The sequence below is a fragment of the Thamnophis sirtalis genome, unplaced genomic scaffold (genome assembly GCF_051295495.1).
Source record: "Thamnophis sirtalis isolate CommonGarterSnake01/CBP01778 unplaced genomic scaffold, rThaSir2_p1.2 scaffold_4, whole genome shotgun sequence".
NCBI classification, from domain to species: Eukaryota; Metazoa; Chordata; class Lepidosauria; order Squamata; family Natricidae; genus Thamnophis; species Thamnophis sirtalis.
The window spans coordinates 109,185,871-109,207,217 of NW_028261384.1; the positions used below are offsets into that span (position 1 = coordinate 109,185,871).

The 21,347-nt window shown below is 32.7% G+C and overlaps 4 protein-coding genes across 4 annotated transcripts; all 4 read right to left on the bottom strand.

The window, feature by feature from the left end:
• Positions 1–508: 508 nt before the first annotated feature.
• Positions 509–1,354, bottom strand: LOC106537664 (olfactory receptor 10A2-like). Its single transcript, XM_014051856.2, has one exon. It carries the CDS (start codon positions 1,352–1,354, stop codon positions 509–511), a length of 846 nt encoding a protein of 281 aa, XP_013907331.2.
• A 4,271-nt stretch (positions 1,355–5,625) lies between these two features.
• On the bottom strand, positions 5,626–6,462 carry LOC106537666 (olfactory receptor 2AP1-like). Its single transcript, XM_014051858.2, has one exon. The coding sequence runs from the start codon at positions 6,460–6,462 to the stop codon at positions 5,626–5,628; it is 837 nt and encodes a 278-aa protein (XP_013907333.2).
• A 4,268-nt stretch (positions 6,463–10,730) lies between these two features.
• On the bottom strand, positions 10,731–11,336 carry LOC106537667 (olfactory receptor 1M1-like). The gene has a single exon (XM_014051859.2). The coding sequence runs from the start codon at positions 11,334–11,336 to the stop codon at positions 10,731–10,733; it is 606 nt and encodes a 201-aa protein (XP_013907334.2).
• A 6,002-nt stretch (positions 11,337–17,338) lies between these two features.
• LOC106537668 (olfactory receptor 6B1-like) lies at positions 17,339–18,361 on the bottom strand. The gene has a single exon (XM_014051860.2). It carries the CDS (start codon positions 18,242–18,244, stop codon positions 17,339–17,341), a length of 906 nt encoding a protein of 301 aa, XP_013907335.2. The 5' UTR covers positions 18,245–18,361.
• Between the last annotated feature and the right edge of the window lie 2,986 nt (positions 18,362–21,347).

The following is a 21,347-nucleotide window of genomic DNA, read 5'->3' on the forward strand; positions in this document are numbered from 1 at the left end:
CAGATTGTAGGATGAAAGATGTATTAATCTATAGCCCCAAATCAAAAGTAACATGATATATTTTTTCTTCCAACTAATCAATATCATTAAAAGGATAAATATTTTGTTATCTTTGATATCTGATCATGAGCTGCAATTCACCAAACCTTATGATTATTTATTTGGTAAGAAAATATTATACCAAACTTTTTTGGATGCTTGGCAAAGCCATATTAGTCAATTAGGTTTGAAAGATAATATTAATGCCAAAATGTAAAGTGCATTCCTTATAATTTTTCCACATAACCTGTGTGTGTGTGTGTGTATACATACATACATACATACATACATACATACATGCATACATACATACAATCATTTTAACACACATATAATCATTTATTTTTCTGATGAAAACAGACATTTACAAAGAGTATTTAAAGTGAACAGTAATTTAATAAATGCATGCCTATCAAACATCTTGAACATATTGTATTTCAACAATTGAACTTTCTGTTATAAAATATGCTTATGCTTTTTTAAAAAAATAGTTTCTTGAAATGTGAACAAAAATATAACACAACCTCCTCAAAGCATTTTTCACCTCTTTATTTCTCAGTGTATAGATAATAGGATTGAGCATTGGAGTCAAGATAGTATAAAAAAGAGATAAGACTTTGCGAAGTCCATTCAGTTTATTGCCATTTGGTACTACATAAATACTCATCAATATGCCATAAAAAATAGTCACTACCAAGAGATGAGAAGAACAAGTAGAAAATGCCTTCTGTTTCCCTAGAGTAGAAGGCATTCTCATTACGGCTACAACAATAAAAGTATAAGAAGTTAGGGTTAATACAGATGGTGGAAAAGTAAATATTGAGCATAACACATAAAGAAACATTTTGAAGGCATGAGTATCACCACAAAACAGGTCTACGATTGGAAAGGTGTCACAAAAGAAATGATCTATTTTATTATCACAAAAAACTGATTGGGACATGATAAACTGCGTTACTGAAGTTGCCAGAAAGCCACTCATCCAAGAGAAGGCTGTCAGTCTGAAACACATCCTATCATTCATCATGATAACATAATGGAGTGGTTTGCATATAGCTATATAACGATCATAGGACATGGCAGATAACAGATAACACTCCACAGCTCCCAAAGAACCAAAGAAATAATGTTGTACAAAGCAGGCCCTAAGTGAAATCATGTTGCTTCCAGTAAGGAAGCTGGATAACATTCGTGGTAAGATATTTGTGCTGCAGCAGGTCTCCAAACATGACAGATTTCCAAGGAAGATATACATGGGAGTGTGGAGGTGTTGATCAAGAACAACCAATAGAATAATAAGTAGGTTTCCAGCCATGGTCCCTATATAGATGAGGAAGAAGAGCAGATAGAGAGGAATATGTAATATCTGATGGTTTCCAAATCCCAGAAGAATGAATTCAATGTTGTAAGTCTGATTTATGAATTCTGTAATAAATTTTCCCTGGGAAAATAAAATAACAGATATATAGACATTTTAAATTGTATTTGAATATTAATAATTCAGGTTGATAATTAGACTGTTAGTTTGAGTTCTGAGCTTGGTGATTTGGTTGCAAACATTTCATCACCATTCGAGAAAACATTGTCAGCTACATTTTGAATTTGTATTTTGAATTTGAACAATTCATAATGCACTTATAATGTCTCCTTGAATGGTGATGAAAAGTTTGCAACCAAATTGCTAAGCTCAAAGTTCAAACCAACAACCTATATTGAATTTTTTTTCTTTGATTTCAAAATATGTGATAATGAAAATAAGAAACATCTACAGAAGTCTAACTCATATTTCATCAAGGCTACTAATTCCATTATTGTAGCATTCATAAATGTTGCAAATCTTTTAAAAGTGCTTGCTCTTACAAATTTATAATAACTCATTTCCATTAATTCCAATGCAGAGAGTACAGTAAAGAAACTATAGTTGTTTTAAACAAGATAGCTGGAAATTTCTTTTTAAGATTCCCAGCAAAATATATCTATATAACAATTCTATCTATCTATCTATCTATCTATCTATCTATCTATCTATCTATCTATCTATCTATCATCTATCTATCTATCTATCTATCTATCTATCTATCTATCTATCTATCTATCTATCTATCTACTAACTCCATTGTATATGGCCTTCTATAATATTTTTCTCTGCACAATATAAACATGTAATTAACAATGCATTAGGAAAATGTTTGAAGTTTCAGAATATTTTGAGCAAAGGTAGAATAAATGAATACAAAATAAATGCATCATGAAAATACATCATGAAATATGAAAGGAGAATAAATATTGGTACATTAGTTGAAGATGTAGTTTACATTATTTTTTAAAAATCAATTATTTTCAGTCTTTTAACATTGGTATTGAGTTTTCAAACTTACAGCAAAATGGCCCTACTGTTTTTTGTTTATTGTTTTTTTTGCTCCATTTTAAGGATTTCACTCTTGAGGTTCAAAGATATATGTTTCAACTAACTGTTTCTGAAAGAAATCAGTTACACAGGCTTAATTTTTTAAATCACAGAATTAGGAAGAAAAAAAGTAAAGTATCATGTAGTCATTACTTACTTATTTATACAGGGAAATATTTCTTCCTTAATTTCAAGAACCACTATTCAATTCTTCTAATGTTACTTACCCTAAGACTTATTACATTGATTTGACTAGGGTTAAACTAAACAACTTAGAACAAATTAAAGCAGTATTTCATTTATTTAATTCAGATCAGTACTGTAGCAAAAAATAAAGCAAAACAAAAATACCTCATCCATTATCGGTATTTGAAATTTGAGAATTGTGCATCACCATATAACTTTAATGGCCAATTAGGTTCATCTTTCTTTTCTCCTGAAACATCTTTTATAACATTTGAAAATATAGATCCAGACATGTATGTTTTATATATAGTGATTCATTTATCCATCTAGTACCAGTTTACTTGGCATTATGGTTAATGTATTTTCGATTAACTGTCCTCAGGGAAAATTTACTGAAGAAGGAACAATTAACAGCAACTAAGAATAATTAGTGATCCATTTGATCAAAACATTATACTTTATTCTATCTTAAAAGTTTGTGAGCTCTTAATGCTTACACATTAATATGGGAAAATGTTTGGTCCTCTGTGGTACAATATTTCAAAGAAGGAAATGTGTGATAGAAATCTCTTAAACATCTTAATTCCACAAAGTACTGTATGCTTAATACTACCTTACAAGGACATGTCTATGCTTTATAATAAAAGTCATTACTTGAATGCAGAAATCTTATTCCTTGCATGAAATGGCTGTTTCATTTTATTGTAAATATCTACAGGAGAAAGAAAAAAAGACCAATATTTTTGTTTTGTCAGAAAAGCACATACTATTGTTAGGAATTACTACACTATTTTAAATTGATTCTTTCCCCCAGTATAACAGGGATTTCTTGAAAGGCAGGCTCCTCCCCCTCCCCGAGAAAGAGGAAGGGAAAAGAAATGTGGGGAGAGAGGAAGGGGGAGGGAGGGAAAGAGGAACAGAGATGGAGGGAAAGAGGAAGAGAGAGGGAGGGAAGGAGAGAGAGAGAGAGAGAGAGAGAGAGAGAGAGAGAGAGAGAGAGAGAGAGAGAGAGAGAGAGATTATGCAGCTTATTATACATAAGGATACAGCAACAATTAATTTGCCTGTATGGACTTGTAGATATGCTGATATGAAACTACCTTTTAAAACACACACACACACACAAGCACACACAAATGTATTCACTGAGTGGAGTGAGGGAAATCCTAACATGACATTTGACATTGAAATATTTTGGCATAAACCTTATCTCTGACTTGTTCGAAACATTTACAATACAAACCTGAAGTAGAAAACTGTCACTTAAATATCATGATATATTTCATTATTCAGTTTCATAGCAAGAATGGACACTCGTATTAGAAAAAAATATATTCATTTAAAAAACTTGAACAATTAGAAGCTTAGATAAATACATTTTTATTAAGGTCGCTGATCAAATTCATAAATTTAACAGCCAGTATTATGAGCAATGCAATCTTTAAATAAATATAGTTAATACAATTGTTAATAAGAATACAAGCTTTTATTTTTAGGAATATATCATAGTTTCTTTTCAATTTTCCATTTTAGGATTGAGCATGAATAGCCCAAGACATCAAGCTACGTTTGGTTCATGATGTAGGTCTAAAATAAGGCTTACCTCTCTCTAGTCTAGTGTCTTACACACCACTAACTGTGTGGTACACATAATAAAATTCTACTCTAGTTATATTGTACATTATTATATAATAGAAGCGATATAATATAGATATCAGTGATGGCAAAACTTTTTGGCACTGAGTGTCGAAAAGGGAGTGCTTGTGCACTCGTCGGGGACACAACCCGGAAGAGGAGCTGCCAGGGGGCATGCATATGTGGGGAAATGAACTTCCCATGCATGCGACCGGCCAGTTGGTCCTACAGTTTTTGGTGCACATGCGTGGGCAACAATCAGCTGGTCGTGTGCATGTGCATGCCAGAAAACAAAAGATCAGTTGTTCAGATTTCCAGCCAGGCAACATGGCTCTGTGTGCCATTTAAAATAGACAAAGAATATAAGAATTACCCAGTGGTTTGGTTGGTGGCTATCAATATCTATTGTTCATCAAATGCATCCATTATTCTTCCCTCCTTCTCATTAATAAGTTATATGTCAACTTGAACATTAACATGGGCAGGGCTTATGCTATAAGAATGACAGATAGTTTTCATCTTCTTTTGGGGCAGGATAAATTCATAATTTATTGTTAAATTGTGTTAATGTATTATTTGTGAAAAATATATAGGCATCCAATAGGATATAATATAATTTATTTATCTCCCAAGTAAACAATCTTTCTGTATGCCAGCAATAGTAATTAATCTTTTTTTTTCCAAAAAAAATCTCCAATTTCTCCAATGATTTTTGGCAACGATATACAATATCAATTTGACCAATGTTTTTCTGTTGTTCTTCATATTCTCCAATTGAACCCCTAATTAAATCATTATATTATTTGTACTTATACTGAGGAAAGGTAAAATCTTTGTAGAAAGAATCTCCCATATTAAAACTTTAGAAAATACAAATTAGTATCATCCCTAAATAATCCATTGAATGGTAAAGGCTTCTTCTTTGAACCTCGTGAATTAACATTTACTACTGGTCTATCCCAGATTGTTATATACATATATTTACATTTTCCTGAAAGGGTGATAGAAAGTGGCCAAAATTCTTAACATATCCTTGGTATTGATGAGAGAACAAGAAAATGGGTCATCACCTAATCAGTTATCTTGTGGACACACACACACACACACACACACACACACACACACACACACACACACAAGAGACAGACAGACAGACAGACAGACAGACAGACAGACAGAGACAGAGAGAGACAGAGAATTAAAAATAACTAAAATACAATCACCGATCATCTGTTTTAATAATAATAAAGCAGGATAACTTTAAGCAAAAAATGAAAACTAGTTCTTGTACATTATGAAAATGTAAAATGAAATTCCATCTGTAGAATGGCATAAAAATGGCACATTCAAATGTTTGCTTATATGATTTTTCTATAAATTCTTAGAAAGAAAACTGAAATAAATCTTTGGAAGGCATTTTTCACCTCTTTGTTTCTCAAAGTATATATTACAGGATTAAGCATGGGAGTTAGGATGGTATAGATAACAGATAACATTTTATGAAGACCACTTACTTTTATGGTATTTGGTATTGCATAGATACTCATCAGTGTGCCATAAAAAATAGTGACTACCAAGAGATGAGAAGAACAAGTGGAAAATGCCTTCTGCTTTCCTCTACTAGATGGCATCCTTACTATGGTTAAAATGATAAAAGCATATGAGGTTAGAGTTAATATAGATGGTGGAAAAGTGAATATGGAACTTAAAGTATAAAGAAAGAGTTTGAAGGCATGGGTGTCACCACAAAACAGGTCTATGATTGGGAAGGTGTCACAAAAGAAATGGTCAATTTTATTATCACATAAAGCTGATTGAGACATGATAAACTGGGTTACTGCAGTTGCCATGAAACCATTAACCCAAGAGAAGGCTATCAATTTGAAACAAGTTCTGCCATTCATCATGGTGACATAATGGAGAGGTTTGCATATAGCTAAATATCTATCATAGGACATTGCAGATAACAGGTAACATTCCACAGATACAAAAGAGCCAAACAAATAATGTTGTACAAAGCAGCCCTTAAATGAAATCATATTGTTTCCAGTAAGAAAGCTAGACAACATCTGTGGTAAGATATTTGAGCTGCAGCAGCTCTCCAAACATGAAAGGCTTCCAAGAAAAAAATACATGGGAGTCTGGAGGTGTTGATCGAGGGCAATTAATAGAATAATGAGTAGGTTCCCAGTCATGGTCCCGATGTAGATGAGAAGGAAAACTAGAAAGAGAAAAATCTTTAACATCTGATGGTTTCCAAATCCAAGCAAAATGAATTCATTGATATATGTCTCATTTTTTAATGCCGTAGTTTCAAATAACTCTTCCTGAAATAAAAGAACTATGGAAAATCATATTGATATTGCCTTTATTTTCAAAATACATTAAAATAGAAGAAACAAATATAGACTCCTAACTCATCTTTCTTTTATTTTTTTTCATGATTGATATGCTCCTGAAATTGTTCCAAACAAATTATTACGATTCTCTTAAAAGAATAAATGTAGACAACCTTATTAATTTTTTTTACTTACATGCCAACATATTGTAGATTTTCTTAATTTTTTATGAACTGATAACACACACACACACACACACACACACACACACCAAGACAAACCAAAGCACTTAGTGTGATCTTTATCCAAATTCATATGGAATAAAATTAGTAATGCTATTGTCATAAAGAATTAATTATTATACACATACTTTGTATGAGAGTTTGTTTCTAGAGCAAAAGATAATGTATTGCTCTAGTTGCAAAAAGAAACCATCAAATCAGCAAAAGAATCAGAAGGTGGCTTTATTATTATTTCATTAAAGAGAGAGAGGGAAAGGGGAGGGGGAGGGATGAGAGACAGAAGAAGAGTTGACCAGTCACCTGAATACCATCCTATCATATGACCTGCCTGCTGGGAGAGACTGACCACCACACCATCATGTGTCCCGCAGCCCCCTTATGTTCCCAGAAATCCAGACTTCCTACTGAGACTTAGACATAATGCACTCCTAAACTAATATGATACATAGTCTTACATGCAGATGGCCTTTTGAGGGCAACCATAATGCTGATTCATTCTTCAATGAAATTGAGAATTATGGTTGTCCTCAATGTTTTTCTTCATCGAGTATTTATTGCTAGATTTTTAATCTTTCAATTTATTTTTACTACCATTTAGAAATTCAATTAATTTACATATACTGTAAATAATCTATAATTTCCATTAATTGCATATTCAGACAGTTCTTGCTGAAAACTATACACAGAGAGAGGGAGGGAGGGAGAGAGATGGAGACACATGAAAACATCATGCATGCTTTGTAGGGTAGGGAAGGGGGAAAAAGGTGTATACCTTAAATGGAATAGACATGACAAATATAAAAATGCAAATACTGTATCCAGTCCAGTATTTCAGGAGCTAAGGCAGAATTTCTTCAGAACTCTTTTAATTAGGTAATCCATTTAAGGTTTATTATGATATCCATTTATGGTTAAGTTACATTATTTTGCCTTGCCCAGATCTAATTTTTGTCATATTTGCAATCGTGCTTTTTCTTCCTTTCAGTTCAATGTAACACCATTCAAAGTGAATCATCCATTCCTGGAACTTTATAGGCTGAGCAGACAATTATGGGCATCTTTATTTCCAATATCTCATTTCTTCCTGTATTATAGAATAAGTTTCATTGTAGCTGGAGTTATAAAGCAATTTCTCTAACAAATGAATAAAAAATAAAATTGCATTTAATTTTATTTTCCTTCCAAACAAAGCACAAATAAATGAGACAGGAATCATCAACAATTAACTGGATATGAAATTTTCTTTATATTTTATATTAGGAGTACCTATGGAAGAATATCTAATTAGCTTCTTTCTCCAGAGGTGAACCCAAGAGAGTACACTATTCTTTATAATTGTAAATTATTTAAAAACATTTTTACCTTTGGGAAATAAAAGTTAAAAATGGAAATATGATTTTTATTTAAAAATATCTAATTTAAATTAAAATAAACCATGCTTATATCATTCCATTTTTTATTTTATTTTATTCACTTTTCAATAATGTGAAGGTTTGTGACCAAATCACTGCTTCCTCTTTAAATATTTGGTCAGATAAGTTGCAAAAATAAAGACTATTGGTGTGAAGTATGTTAACCTTCTCAGATATTGGAGGAGTGATATCAACAAATATTTCAGTTAAAATCAGGGGCTCCCAATGTGGGCCCCACGCCCCACAGAGGAGTAATTTGATTTTTAATGGGGGCAATTTGAACTTTGTTTAAACCAAGTTAATGGCCTTTTAGGCTTCCTCCATGTGAGTAGAGTTCACTTTTTGAGTAAGAATTATATGTAATGGGGGGGGGGGGGCAATCATCAGGATTTTAGAGATGCTTAGGTGGGGCATAGAGAAAAAAAAGTTTAAAACCAATGATTGAAATGAATTAATTAAGCTGCTTATATTGTTAAAGTGATAAGATTGCCTAAATTATTTATTTCTTTATTAAATTTATATACTACTCATCTTACTGTGGCACTGACTTTGAGGACATTCTTGGGATTACACTAGAAATCATGGAGACTTCAACCTAAGGTCCCATCCAACTCCATTATTCTGTGTTTCATGACTTCAAATTTGGGGTGCTTCTGATATTAGACTCTTCAATCAGAAAGTCAATGTACTGAGCAATTGGAAGTTGCCTGTATTTGAAACTCTATTAGTTCCTTTCCATCCTTCACATAATGTTAAGGAAATTATCAAATTGTTATTATGTAGCAATGGTGAGTTGCAGGCAGTACGCCCCAGTAAGGGTGTACTGGAGCCTGCCCGGAGCACCAGATACTGTTCCGGTACGATGCTCCAGAGGGTCCACCCGCCTGCCTGAGCTCCTTAAAAACCACTGGGAACACCAGGTTGAGAAGGTTTTAGAGAATGAGAAAGTCAAGATCTTGTGGGACTTCAGAATCCAGACTGACAGTCACTTGCCCACAACACACATGACATAACAATAATTGAAAAGAAAAAAAGTATGGTTCATTGACATTGCAATACCTGGAGATGCACAAATTGAAGATAAACAGCAAGAAAAAATCACAAAGTACTGAGACTTGCAAATTAAAGTTGAGAGACTTGTGGAAAAAGAAATTGTGTGTTTTCCTGATTGTAATTGGAGCCCTTGGAGCAATACTCAAAGGGCTACCTCGCTATTTGATAATTTTAAATTTATCAGACTTGAACATTTTGTTTCTACAAAAAACCACCCTACTTGGAACAGTTTATATCCTTCGACGTTACCTTAACAGTTCCTAGGTCCTTGGTTAGGACTCGAGCTGTTGAGCTACCAACCAGCCCCAAAGGCTGTGAATCTCACCAAAGATTAACTACATGATAATAATAATAAGCAGAAAAAGATTCAGTCATTTTTAAATGTTAAAGCTTTGATTTTCTATTGAATTATAAGAAGTCTATAAAAAGCCAGTGTGATAAAGACAGAAGAATGTGATATAACAAAACAGCTTTTGTTTTCAATTTCCAGCTTTTATCAGTGAATAGGCTTGCCTCCTTCAAGAAACTTTTTCTTAAAACAATGTATATAGATGTACATTAGGTTTAAACTGAATGTTCTCTTTCTGGAATCTTCACAACCCCATTCTGTTACTCTTAATAAATATTATTACAGAGAACTGTAATAATTGTGCTTGACATTTAATCAGTTTTGATTTAAGCAGCCAGACAAAAAATTGCCTAGCCTAATCTAATCTAGTCTAAATTAATGCTCTGGATGAAGTAGTAATGAAAGGGAAACTATCTGCTACATCAAAAGGCTATTTTTAAAATAAAATAAAATATGGGATTCATTTATCTATTTATAAAATATTAAAATATAAAACTCTATTTTATACAGTCTGGGTTAAAGAGTAAAAAATATGTTCATTGCAATATGAGAAAACCCATGAAAAATATATGTACTTCTGAATATCTTTCCAGCTCCATCACTATCTTTCTTACTCTTTTGGCATGAATGCAACTTGCATTTTATACAAAATACCTTTCCAATATATTTCTGCCATTCTTTAATCTTCCTATGGTTCCAGGTGTTCCAAAGATAACACAATTGAGCAGCTGAGATGAAATAAGCAGATAGCTCTTTAGATTGGTAAAGAACTGAACCATGAATAAGTTTAATAGGAATGTTGCATTTTAAATGCAATTTAGACTTAGATGAACGTGCAAACTTTACAAAGATAACATTAAATGAAATAAATTATTTCTTTTAACTTTATCATTATTTTATTATTGATTTTATACATAATCTCTGCTATCATTACAAATGAACATACAATTCAATTCCATACAGAAATACAGATAACAAATATTTACATAGCAACCATAAGATAGAAACATATTACCCACCAATTAAAAATAACTTTTTGATAGCTTGCATGGGAAACTAATATAGTTTTCAATTCTGACTTTTCATATGAATTTGAACAAAAATCAATGACAAGATTCTTTTCAAGGCAACTTTCACTTCTTTATTTCTCAGAGTATATATAATAGGATTAAGCATAGGGGTTACAATGGTATAAGTGACAGAGAACACTTTATGAAGACCATTAACTTTTATGGCATTTGGTATTGCATAGATACTTATCAATGTGCCGTAAAAAATGGTGACTACCAAAAGATGAGACGAACAGGTGGAGAATGCGTTTTGTTTCCCTGTGGTAGACTGGATTTTCATTATAGTTGAAATAATATAAATGTATGATGTTAAAGTCAATGTAAAGGGAGGAAAAGTGACTACAGAGCTAACAATATAGAGAGATAATTTTGATACATATGTGCCACTGCAAGATAGTTCTATAACTGGAAGTGTATCGCAAAAGTAATGATCAATGTTATTGTTAACACAAAAGGTGAGTTTGGACATTATGATAATTATCAAACTGCTTGCAAAAGTGCCACTTATCCAAGAGATGGCAATCAACAGGAGACACAACTTCCCATTCATTATGGTGACATAATATAATGGCTTACATATAGCCAAATATCTGTCAAAGGACATTGCAGATAATAAACAGCATTCTACAGCTCCTAAACAACCAAATACAAATTCTTGCACAAAGCATCCATTGATTGAAATAGTCTTAGTCCCTGTAATAAAATGGGAAAGCATTCTTGGCAAGATATTTGAACTACAACAAATTTCTAAGCATGAAAGATTCCCAAGAAAAAAATACATTGGTGTATGAAGGTGATGATCTGTAACAACCAGTAGAATAATGAGGATGTTTCCAGCCATAGTAATAGCATAAATGAGAAGGAACAATGTGAACAGAGGAGGATGAAGAAATTTCTCTTCTCCAAATCCCAACAAAATGAATTCAGTTACATGTGACTGATTTTCCACTTCTGAATGTTCAAATAACTGTACCTGCAAAAAATATTACTTGTAAATCATAGTTACTGTTGTGTCTTTGATCCTAACATATCTGTCTCAAAATTGACTTGTAGAAAGATCAATTTCTTATGCATGCATGCATGCATGCATGCATGCATGCATGCATGTATGTATGTATGTAATTACAAATACAGATAAAACCATTATGTACAATATGATATAATTATGCATGGCAATTCAGTCTTTAGATACAGCTGAGAATCTGATCTGACTATTTTTAATATCACCTATAAAAATGTTACCTTTCTTTCACAGAAAAAGGTATCATATTGCTTAGAATGTATTTTGTTTGCTGTAATGAATTATTGAGTTAATACATTCGTTGTTGATCAAAATTATGTGTATAAAGCAAAATTGAAAAACATAGCAAGAGATATTTAATTTTCTTTTATAAAATAAAATTAAAATTTTCTTTTATTTACAGACATTTCTAGAAGTTATTTTCTTTTCAATTTTATAGTGATGCTTATGAAATACAATAAATATAATACAAGCTATGTGAACATTTTAGAAAAATTGTAAATTAATGAAATTTGGCCTAGACTTCTCTGTAATATTCAGCCAGGTTAGTCAAGAAACAAAGAGCTATGCTGATGTTAACATTAATTAATTTTTACCTAATCAATCTTTTTTTTTTACCCAGAATATTTTGTATTATTCAATAATGCTGTGCATGGTATCTTAGCTTAGCCTTAGAGCAGTTAGCTTTCCTGGTTTTACTGTTCCTTCCTTTTTGTTTTCACTAGTTGCTTCTGCCTTGACATCACATTCTGTCTTTACTAAGAGATGAAAGTTTCTGTGAGAAGACTTCAAAGTTCTATTGGCACTTCTGGTATTTGCAAAAGTGAGTGCCTCTTTTATTTTTTTGCAAGTGCCAATAGGTATAATGGTTTATGTGTATGTGTGTGATTTCACAGTCTATGTTTAGTGTTTCAAAATCTTGGAGGGTGTTGAGAAGAGTTTGTGAAGCAGAGAGAAACACAGTGATTGCTGCTCTTAGAAACAAGAGGATGGAATCATTTACAGTTTCAGTTGTATGATAGTCAAAAAGTGAAGTAATCTCTAAACACTTGCACAGCTCTATTACTTAATGGAATGAGTTGATTCAGGAAACAGCCTAGATATGTAATATGAAGCTATGTTTTTTCTTATCATCATCATCATCATCATCAACAACAACAACAACAACAACAACAATAACAACAGAGACCAGGTTTAATTTTGAAGCTAAATGTGGGAAGAAATGAAGATATACTGAAGAATAAAACAAAACAAAACTCTTTTGAGATAATTTCCCAAGGCTTACAGGGCAGCCACATCTCTTATTGACCACAGTGAATAGATGATTGATTTTATGAAAGGATTAATTCTTGGTACACATCTTACTTTTATGAGGACATGGTTTAAAAGATCCTTTGACTCAATACTCTCAGTGTTATAAATAACAACAGATGTAAATGTTTAGCTAAATTCTCTGATTTATTTCTTTGCTCTTAAACCCCTTTTTAAAAGCAAAAACAAAAAAAACAAACAGCATATATGAATCGCTGCCCCTGAAACCAATCATTTACGTATGTATGCAAATAATTCTAGGCCACAGTCCAGACAATGATGATGAGTGATGAGCAGTAAATAATAACAATAATAATAGCCACATACTTTTGATGGAGTAATAATCATTTCAGAGTTATTTAGGAATGTAAAGCGACTTCTTCAGAAATTTTTTTGCTATATGCATTTTCATAGAGTTTCCCCCCAAAAAATGTTTAAAATCTCTGAGTTTTGTCAGTCACTTTTGACCATATCCAGCAATGCACAACCATCTTTGGCACTGAAATAAGATAATTTGAGAAATTCATGTTTAGTATTTGTTTCAACACTTTATTAACCTATTTCTTTACAATTTCACATTTCTTTAACAAAACCAGAGTAAGTACATTTTACCTATATTTATACAATCAAGGAAATATTTCTGATCACATCTGTAATTAGATCAAATTACAGCTAATGACATCAACAAACATTCTTAGGTCATTTTAATATGTATGTATCAACTCTGGAGAGAAGACAGAATCTTTCCTCCCTTGGCTTATATATTCCAAAGATACTAATATAACAATAATAAGAACCATAATTCTCATAAGACATAGCAAACACAGAAGAATTGATTAGAGACAGCAAAACATATTATAGGACTTACTGACAGATTAATTCTACAGATGTATAGACAGAAAAATATTGAAGTGGATCTAGGATTTACAAATGGATTAACAACTTCAACTGGAATAAGTACAGTTTTGATTTATTTACTTTTAATTCACTCTTTAACACTCCATCTTAAAAAGTTTATGTACAGTGATAAAACATTTCACAAAACTGGGTTGACTGAGTTATGTGAATTTATGAATTTATTATTTATTTATTTATGAATTACTGAATTTACTGTATGAATGCATTCATTCATTTGTTTAAAAGGTGAATACTCTTGTCTAACTCCCAACAATTTAACTTTGACTAGCATACAGCAATAAGCAATAAATCACAACTCACATATGCACACAGGCACACCTGCACACATAAAACATGTACAGTATAAAAACATGTATAATATTTAATACAAAATACAAAATGTGATCAAGTACCTAACAAAAGCACATCAACCAGCAGCCCAGATTTGCTTAAAATGGATAGCCATATGTATCTTCTAAATAAATACAATCAATAAATCAATAGGGATCTTCACTCAAATAGCCCCAATATTTAGGGCAATGTCTGTCTGTCTGTCTGTCTGTCTGTCTGTCTGTCTGTCTGTCTGTCTGTCTGTCTATCTATCTATCTATCTATCTATCTATCTATCTATCTATCTATCCCTAACATTTCCTGTGCACAGAAATATTATAGTCCCATTTTACTGATCAGATGTATCCAATTAACTGTGAATGACATCTTCAGAAGGTGTAACTTTGCAATCTGTATTCCCTTGAAATTCTCAAATGCTCTTTTTAGTATAATTGTTTCTGTGTACTATGTGTATTATTTTAATTATAGTTAGGTGTTCTATATTAACCTGGTCCAATCATAGAATCAATCTGATTGTCCTGTCTTATTCAAAATTCAGTTTCCTCCAAGTGATGTTGCTTTGGTTTAAGGCACTATATTTATTTATCTTTACAAGTTGGCTAAAGTGCTTATTCCTTTATACTATTTAAATATTATCTCCTATTTGTGGAAATACTTCATAGGTAACCAAAAAGTTCTAGTGCTTAAATGTTTCCAGTGATCATTCCAGATCACTAACTATGAGATCTGCTCACACCCACATTTAAACAGAATTATTTCTTGACAATCTTGTAAATTGAAATAGTAGTTTATGACATCAAAGACACAAACTCCCCTAATATTTATGCACTGTGGACTGCAAGCTGGTAGATGCTTCCCCATGTTTCATGTGCAATTCTATATTGGTGTTGATGATTTGAGCAAAATGCAGTAAGTAGACTTCTAATGACTAGCGGCATACAGACAAATAAGGAATAGCACATATGATTCTTTTAAAGATCACCTGTAACTTTTAGCATAGTTCTGGTAGACTTGTCATATAAAAATATTTGTGCACTGATATATATTTTAAACATCATTTTTCATCATTTACAAAGTATTTTATTTTATCATGCTTTGGTAAGAGGAGGAAAACATAAGTTTGGAAAAACATTTTATAACACAAATGTCAAACAAGATCAATAAAAATGTGAACTCTTTAAAATTAAAACCACATATTTAAAACTGGATTTATTTTTCTCCAAAGAGTTACAACAATTAGTTTTATCACTTCAGAAAGATATAATTGTTGATACCACATGCTTCCAATCAGTATATTATATAGTTCAAAATGTGAGAATAAGAGATTAAACTGCAGGATTTTCTATATACGAAATAAAATGCAAAAATTCTACCAAGTATTCTAGCTATTCCCATATTTTAAATCAAGAATGTTGGAACTTTTGTATAAAGTTGAACAATGTGGTGCACAAATTTGGAGTTCTATGACAAGATAATATAGATCTAGCTGAATTTTTGCTTACTTAAAAGTTTCATTTTCTTTCCAAATCTACACTGATTAAAACCAGTACTTACTTTACCTATCAAAAACACCACCACATTGCCTCTTTTGGAAGTTGCACTGCTAGATAAATTTCTCAAAGTGAAATTTAGGATGGACATTTGTTTTGGAGTCCAAATAATTGTATGTGTTCAAAGAATAAAAAGAGAAATAAATGGCTGATATGACACAAATCTGGATTTCAAATCTTACATCAAAATCTATTTGTAAGTAAAAAAAAATAGATGTGAGTTTTTATGTGACAGTTTATGCTCCTGGGACACAGATTGGGAGGACAAAAAGAATGGAATTGTTCAGTCAGTGTGTATTAACTAAAAGAAATGGAAGGTCACAAGAAACATGGCAAACAGGCATGAAGCATGTCTTAAATGGAGATGCCTCATTAATCTGAACACCATTATCCCTAGCTTGTCCTATAGTTGCTGCTCATATTTATCTTAAAATTACAACATAACTGATTACAAGTTGAATAATTATTTAAATCATGAATTAATACTTATTTTAAAATGCATATCAAAATAAACATGTTGAACAAAACATACCAGTATGTATATAATATGCAGTTCCAGACTTACCTTTGAATAGTTTTTTTGTTTGTGTTGACTTATTCCCTTTTTAAATATTTGTTAATGCAAAAAAAGGAAATCAAACCAAGATATGAATAAAGTCATATGCATATAAGAAATAAAGCAGGTAAAGCAGGAATTAATGGCTTCAGACTACAGAAAACAGGATCTCAACAGAGATGGCACTACCAAGTTTACCAAGAGAACAGCCAACACCTCATTATTCAGACAATCGCAGGGATTTAATTGTTTTGTATGGACAGACTGAAGAAACAATCTTAGTAACACGTGCAACCAAAAGGCCTAAGTGTCTAAAGAATCAGGCTTCAGTTGAGTCCTGGCATGAAGTATAACAATAAAAATGACACAGCCCAGAACAACTTTTGCACTATTTCTGAAAAAGTATATTTCTGAAAAGTTAAATATAAGTTTGATAATTTAACAGAAACAATGAAGTTGATTAGAAACTCTAATTATTACATAACTAATATAATTTTATTGTGTCCTAAAATTGAAATTGGCATATATTAGTACTGGGTTTGCTAACAGATATTGATGTAATTTATAAAAGATTGACATAATTTTTCAACTAACCTACCTAACACTCTTTAAAAAAATTCCAATAATGACAATTTGGAACAACAGACATGAAGTTTTGAATGTGAATTGAAGATTGTGATATGCAAAAGACAAATTGTTGGATTCAGCATTTTTTAATGGGCACCACAAATTAATATGTGCCTCTTCTGGCATAATAATTTCTGAATAAAAGGGCTTACTCATATTTACTTTCTATGGTCTTTTTTAATTTAAAAAAACCCAAATGTTTAGTAGTAGTATCAACATTAATATTATCACTATTGTTATTTATATGGAGTATATAATAAGCAAACATTTGATTTTAATAAGTATCGAAATATTTATTTATTTCTTGAGACATTTTCCAATTGCCTGGTGATGTTTGTTTGCAGAAGCCTATTGATATGACCATTTACCTGATTTCTAACCCATCTTATGACTATAGACCTCTGAAGAGAATCCTTTACCTCTTTATTTCTTAGGCTGTATATGAGAGGGTTGATCAAAGGTGTTAGGATTGTATAAAAGGCAGAAATGACTTTGTTCCAGTTGCTCAAGGAATTTGAATCTGGTAAGGCATATGCAACAGTGATAGATCCATAATAAATAGTTACCACAATGAGATGAGAAGAACAAGTGGAAAAGGCCTTTTGTTTTCCAATAGTAGATGGAATTTTAAAGATAGTAGATATTATAAATGTGTATGATAATAATGTTAGTGTAAATGGGGGAAGAGTAAACAGAGATACAAAAGTTAAAATTAAGATTCTTAAAAGAAGAGTATTGCTGCAAGACAACTGCATAATTGGGTAGGTATCACAAAAGAAATGGTCAATTTCATTTGGACCACAGAAGACTAACCGTGACATTAATATAATTGTTATAGTACTGGCAATGAATCCAGTTACCCAAGATCCAGCTGCCAGGAGGAGACTCAACTTACCATTCATTACAAAAACATAATGAAGTGGTTTACATATAGCCACATATCGATCATAGGACATTGCTGAAAGGAGATAACATTCCACAGCTGCTAGGTATGCAAAGAAATAATGTTGCACAAAGCAGCCATTGATTGATATTGATCTGTCCCCACTGAAGAAACTAGCCAACATTCTGGGTAAAATAGCAGAACTATAAAAAGACTCTAAGCAGGATAAATTCCCAAGGAAGAAATACATAGGAGTATGAAGATGTCTGTCAGTTGCCACCAGTAGAACAATAAGGATATTTCCAGCAATGGTCATGATGTAGATTATAAGGAATACTAGCAGCAAAATAATCCTTATGTTCTGAATATGTGTAAATCCCAGCAGAATGAATTCTTTGATAACCGTTTGATTTTGCAGTCCTAGAGTTTCAACAACCTGCATCTGTGACAAACAGCAGAATAGCAATCTTTAGTTGTTACAAACATTACATAGTATCTTCTTATTTCCATTACTCATTAATATAAAACATACTTTCAATTTGTAAATAAATAAATAAGGTCAGTTGTCATCTGGTAGTGTCACAAAGTATTAGAATTATAGATAAAATGCTTGTATAGTTGTAAAAACTTTGTTTCAGAAGGCAACTTCTGAAAACTGAAAATCTCTAGAAATAAGAGGAAAATAAATAAATAAACAAGCAAATAAATAAGAGTACCAAATTAATAAACATAACTCATATTATTATAGTGTCATGGTTATTGATAAAAGGTTTCTCCACTCTGGAAATTTCAACATTTGTATAATAAGAAAGTAGGCTGACAAAATCACATTTCTATTTAATAATCTTATTTAGATGTTACCATATGTCTTTTACTTTCTTACAGGAATTTTTTAATAGCAGTTTCTGTTAAAGAATTCATAGATGCAACTAAGTTTTCTGAAAAATGACCAAAACAATGATTATACTTTAAACAGAAAATAGTGGATATAAGCAACTAGAAAATAAGCTATGTGTAAAGTAACTATCAACTCTTTATTTTATATTAATATTGAGTTATAATGTATGTTACAAAGAAGACTTCAATTTTAATATAGTTTTCAACAACATAAGTGCTTCCTTGGGAATTCAATATGCCTGTAGAAGGGGAATTTACAAAATCCAATGGGAATATACTTTCATAGCCTAGGTTGTTATTCCATAATGAGTACAACAAAAATATATTTTCCTTTCCTTCAATTTTTTGAAATGAGAGCAATGTATTATAGATTAATCTAGTGGACACTTGTTATTTTAAGAGTATTTTTTAAAAAATTCCTTCTTTCTGAATCAAAACATGTACCTTTTCTAAGCCATGGAGAACTCACTGATAATATAAACACAAAGGTGAGGCATTTGAAATTATAAAGAGGTCACAATTTTAAACACCCATAAAGTCATAGATGAGAATTCCCAAACATTATAGAAAATAATATGTAAGGATATATTTTAAAACAGTCAGACAATCAAATCTTTATTTTGGTCATAGATCAGTATATAATAGAAGTGAGAAAAACCCATTTAATAATACTATTGGAACTTAACAGAGGTGAAAGAAAACTAAAAGTTTGAGTTCCTAAAATAATACTATAAAATAAAAGTTAAAATATATCTATAAAAACATAATAAAACTAAATTCTCAGAGTTTACAGAATACCTTTACAATCACCCAAAACTGACTGAGTGGATAAATGATAAATTGATTTCCCCTAAGATGACTAGGGAAAATTGGGAATGGGTTTATCATATTTAACTGGAAAATAACTTCATTTGGGTTATTTTGGGAAGATACCTCAAATTTGGAGAATGGATTTATTCTCCATTCTGAGAGAACAATTGAAAAGAAATGGTATTTGTTATAACCCAGCAACAACCTGTGTTGCGTTCTAATTGGTTGGTCAAGGCACAGCATCTGATTGGCTGGCCTCGTGACAGTTGGGCTTGACAGTTGCTTCTGGCTAGTATAAATACCCTGACAGTTGCAGGGAGAATCTTTGAATCGCTTGTCATCTGGTACTAATAAAGATCTGTCTTGCATACATGGCTCCTGTGTGTCAATCCCCTCACAACAACAACCCACACACTCACACACGAGTTTACAATACTGGCGACGAGGATGGGATTGATATGCGATTCCCGCAGAGCCTAACAACATCAGCCAACTAGTAAGGAGCCACAGGACAGCCAGAAGCCCTGTCGCTGCCTCCGTTCTCCGGGCCGTGCTGCCTGCGCCCACTGCGAGCCTTGCTGCCGTGCCTCAACTCCTGCCGAACCCGCTCGTTGCAAGCCTTCGGCGCCTACATGCCTCCAGGGCATGAATTCCTCCCTGCGATGCCTCTGCAAGCATCTCAAAGCCCCTGTCTCCACTTCGCTGCCTCCAGGGCACGAATTCCTCCCCGCGATGCCTGCCTGACCAGGAGAGAGAGAGAGGAAGAAGGAGGAGGACTGAAGCGTGTCCCTGCCATCCGTCTCCTGCCTTGCTTCCTCGGCCTCCTGGCCTCAGCTCCGCGCCTCAACGAAGGGAAAGCCTGCCTTCTTGGACTCCCGATTCCGTCGTTCCCTGTCTTAGCTGCCTCCAGGGCCTGAAATCCTCCTGTCCTGCCTGTCTCCTAAGATACAAACCTGCTTCCCACACTGCTCGAGGCCTTCAACGAGCCTTGACTGGGGAATTCATTGGGCATGCGCAGGATTGTGAGGGAAAATGTAAATAAAGAAATAAAATGTGAAAATTACTGGAGGGAGGAGGAAGAGAAACAGAATTGCTAATAGTACATTCAAGGAACTGCTGTTTGGAATAAAAAATGGGGGAACTGCTAATTGCAAATGTAATTTTCAAAGTTGCTTGTTATTGCAAATGTAATTTTTAAAACTAATTGAAGCTACTAGCCCAGAATGTTCCTGGACAGAGTTGCTAAATTTCTACTTCTGTTACAAAGTTAAGCATTACATTAAAGTGGTTACAAGTGGTTACAGTTATCAGGTTGACTGGGGGGAAGGAGAGAACACAATTGCAAATGGTAAAACAGGAAGACAAAAATGTAAATGAATTGTACAACACAGAAGGGCAAATGTATAATGTACAATTGAATGGTTATTATACAAATAACTGGGGGGAAGGAGTACCAGGAGAACCCAGCAACAACCTGTGTTGCGTTCTAATTGGTTGGTCAAGGCACAGCATCTGATTGGCTGGCCTCGTGACAGTTGGGCTTGACAGTTGCTTCTGGCTAGTATAAATACCCTGACAGTTGCAGGGAGAATCTTTGAATCGCTTGTCATCTGGTACTAATAAAGATCTGTCTTGCATACATGGCTCCTGCGTGTCAATCCCCTCACAACAACAACCCACACACTCACACACGAGTTTACAATAGTATTAAA

Bases quoted from the DNA above. Each gene is read 5' to 3' on its own strand.
- LOC106537666 (XM_014051858.2), bottom strand. From the start codon at position 6,462: ATGACTGGGAACCTACTCATTATTCTATTAATTGCCCTCGATCAACAC.
- LOC106537664 (XM_014051856.2), bottom strand. From the start codon at position 1,354: ATGGCTGGAAACCTACTTATTATTCTATTGGTTGTTCTTGATCAACAC.
- LOC106537667 (XM_014051859.2), bottom strand. From the start codon at position 11,336: ATGTCCTTTGACAGATATTTGGCTATATGTAAGCCATTATATTATGTC.
- LOC106537668 (XM_014051860.2), bottom strand. From the start codon at position 18,244: ATGACCATTGCTGGAAATATCCTTATTGTTCTACTGGTGGCAACTGAC.